At 42.2% G+C, this 3,333-nt stretch overlaps 1 protein-coding gene across 1 annotated transcript; it reads right to left on the bottom strand.

Moving 5' to 3' along the window:
- Positions 1-746: 746 nt before the first annotated feature.
- LOC112139291 (butyrophilin-like protein 8) lies at positions 747-2,942 on the bottom strand. Its single transcript, XM_024262037.2, has 3 exons — positions 2,816-2,942; positions 1,180-1,557; positions 747-909 (listed from the first exon to the last, which is right to left on the bottom strand). Exons 1-3 carry the CDS (start codon positions 2,874-2,876, stop codon positions 899-901), a joined length of 450 nt encoding a protein of 149 aa, XP_024117805.1. The 5' UTR covers positions 2,877-2,942; the 3' UTR covers positions 747-898.
- Positions 2,943-3,333: the final 391 nt, after the last annotated feature.

Below are 3,333 nucleotides of genomic sequence, written 5' to 3'. Positions count from 1 at the left end.
TCAGGAACTCCGCTTTGGCCATGTGACGTTCTCAGTGACCAGATCAGTAGGTGGAGCACTGATCCAGCAGAGCGTTTTGTCCTGTTGCAGCGCGGCAGGAGAGAGTCGCTGCATCAGCCAGCTCTACCATATTGGGATGTTTTATTTATTTTCATGGAGTCAATAATCAAAAAGATCCCATATTTGTTGATATTTTGGGCTTATTTCTGCAATAAAATGCTTGGTTAAAAAATTAAACAAAAGGTTTTGCAACAAAATAGATGCACAAAATGAGGTTGTTCATAAAAACACTACGACAAACCCGTCATCTCTGCAAAGTTATGAAGCCCACAGAGAAAGTTCTACTTCAGGAGCAGAACTTCCCATCAGTGACATTCAGGAGTTTCAGTGACGGTTCTCCTTCATCTGGAAACATCTGGAAACGTTGAGTCATGGCGTCTGGACTTCTGTCTGGAAATGTTTCCTTCTTTGTTTGAAGATTTCAGTTACTACAGAATGCTCCTCAAAACAGATCATGTGAGCTCCACACTGCCCCCGTGTGTTCACTGAGGTCATAACAGCTGTTTGTGGGAGCTCTGAAATGACCAGCAGAGGGCGCTGTTTCCTCCAGTTCTGCTGCTCTAAACATGAGAGAGTCTACGACCGCAGAGTTCATGCAAGTTTCAGATCAACAGAGACTTCCTGCAGTTCTGCTGGAGGAGAACTTCTTAGACCAGAACAGGAAGTTTGAAAGCATGAATGAGAACTTTAAAAATCTTTATTGAAGCAGAAATAATCAGACCTGCTGGTCCTGGAACCAGTTCTCTGTTTGATCAATAAAGTTTCTGCACATGTGCAGTAGAGACAGGAAGCAGCTGATCGTTAGGGAACGACTCCTCCTTCAGAATGATCCAAACTCCTATCTGTGTTCTGTAGAGACAGAGATGATGATGATGAAGATCAGAATGTTCTCCTCTTCCTCATCAGCTGCTTCCTGCAGAGTCTCATCAACAACATCTTCAGAAAACACGTCTGATCTGAGACCTTTCACTCTGACATACATTCACTCTCATCCACACACTCAATGGAGGAGGAGGAGGAGGAGGAAGAGGAGGAGGAGGAGGAGGAGGAGGAGGAGGAAGAGGAGGAGGAGGGGGAGGAAGAGGAGGAGGAGGAGACACAAACACACTCAATGCTCACCTGGAGGAGGAGGAGGAGGAGGAGGAGGAGGAGGAGGAGACACCTGCAGGTGGATGATGGAGATGATCCACAGTCCTCTCTGTGGATCATCTTTATTTAGGACTCTACAATGGAATGTTCCAGTATCATTAATCGTCACGTTCTTCAGAACCACAGACAGATCTCCATCCTTCATCTGAGGGTCCTTCAGAGACACTCGGTTCTTGAAAGACTCATGCTGAGCTTCAACATCAGGACGTTTATCCCTGTATAAAAACACATATTCTTCCTCCTGCAGGTCAGTTCTGCTCCACTCTAAAACTAAATCCTCGTTGATGTTTGGATCTTCACATCTCAGAGTGATGTCATCTCCAGGTTTAGCAGAGATGTTCTTCAGATCTGCATCAGAGATCAGATATCAGAGATTCTGTTCTGTCACTGGACAGGATGTAGAACACTTGCTTTAATGCTGGACTAATGCTGGATAATGTCCTTTGAGGTGTGCATTCTCAGAGATTAACACATGACGTGGAAGCATGAACTGTCTTATAATTCACACTTTGAATCTCATTATCCTGTTTATACCACAGCCATGTGGTGTAGAGCGTTGTCATGGTAACCGGTGCAGAGCCGGCACCGACATCGACCACAGCGGCAAAGGAGAGCGACATGAATGGTGATGGTTTTGGTTGGTTAAATAAAACGTCACCTAAAGACAAAGTTCCTCCTGTTTCTGGTTTCTGTCCTGATGATGAAGCAAAAGTTTGTTTCAAAGAAACAAAATCTAAAGTGTCAATAGTTCAAGTGCCGTTTTTCCTCCTTAGATTTTCTCCTCTCTCTTCTGCTGCATCCCCGTCTTCAAAATCACCAAATGAACCAAACAGGTTAAACTGAAATCCCTCGTTTACTACTGTCCTGCTGCTTTGATCGACTCTGGAATAAACTCTGATAGACTGTTTTTGTTTGTATTAAACACGTTTAATTAAAAGTGATAAAGAACATTTAGAAAACTTTGATCTTCAACCTGATTTTTTCATGTTCGCACTGGAACTGTCAGGACAGACATTTTCATCCGTGCTGTACAGTCAGTACCGCCACATGCTGGAGGGGGCGCCAGATCCCAATCAGTACATATTCATGCTTTTCATTCACGTCATTTTTTTAAGCCTTGTGCTCTTTTATGGGGTCCAGATGACCCCACCCTGACATGGATGTGTGATCTCTCCCGTGGTAAAGGTGGACGAAAAACAGAAGATAAAAAATCCTTAAAAACGAAGTTCAGTGCTTTCTGGTCACTTTAATGTAAATATGCTCAGGATAACTGAAGGGTTCTAGTGTTTGAAACTCATTTTATGTCAGAGTAAAAAAGTATTAATTAAAAAGACATAATTAACAAACCTGTAAAGTTCGACATATTCATTCATTTTGCACGATGCAGATTGAGCGCCTGACGCCACGGCTTTACTGTCAGTTTATGACTGTTTAACATCATCACTGCTGCTTTCAGTTGCTTTCTGCTAGCTTTAGTCCTGCAAACTGACAATCCAGAGATGAGACCCNTATTGGGCTATATAAATAAAATTGAATTGAATTGAATTGAATTCAGAGAAAATTCAAACTATTTCAAACTAGTTTTTGGTTTAAGACTCGATCTTACCCGATGAACCAGATGAACCCAGCAGAACCAAGAACAGAACCAAACCCAGGAACCACATCATGGAGCTTCAGCTGTGTAGTTTATCAGAACTTCACTTCTGCTGGTTTGGAGGCAAGGCTTATTGATTAACAGCAGAATGAACCAAACAAAACTCTCCCTTTTATTTACAGGAGAAAGTTCATGAACCGACTAAACGTGTTGAAGTTCAGTCACAACATCTGGACTTCTGGTCTCTCTGTTGACATGTTTGACATGAGGACTCAGCAGACAGATACATTGATGAACACACACAGACACACATACGCTTGAGTTGTAGTGTATAAAGAGATGAGAGTCTATTTCTCAATAAAGACACTTTTCACTTTGACATTTGTGTTACAGTTCTGTTTAGACAAAAAGAAACTTTAGAGTCAATATAAAGAGAGACAGTTATGTCTGTTTTGTCTTCAGCGTCTCTGTCAGTATTTTTAATAAACACCTAATGTTTGTGGTTGGTCTGGTCTCTTCCTGTCTGAGAG

The sequence above is a fragment of the Oryzias melastigma genome, unplaced genomic scaffold (assembly GCF_002922805.2).
Source record: "Oryzias melastigma strain HK-1 unplaced genomic scaffold, ASM292280v2 sc00405, whole genome shotgun sequence".
Taxonomy (NCBI): domain Eukaryota; kingdom Metazoa; phylum Chordata; class Actinopteri; order Beloniformes; family Adrianichthyidae; genus Oryzias; species Oryzias melastigma.
This window is presented reverse-complemented; position numbering and strand designations above follow the sequence as displayed.

Coding starts and splice junctions, on each gene's coding strand:
- LOC112139291 (XM_024262037.2), bottom strand. CDS start 2,876: ATGATGTGGTTCCTGGGTTTGGTTCTGTTCTTGGTTCTGCTGGGTTCA. Junction 1,558..2,815: donor GGGTTCATCTGGTTCATCGG/GTAAGATCGAGT, acceptor TCTCTGATGCAG/ATCTGAAGAACATCTCTGCT.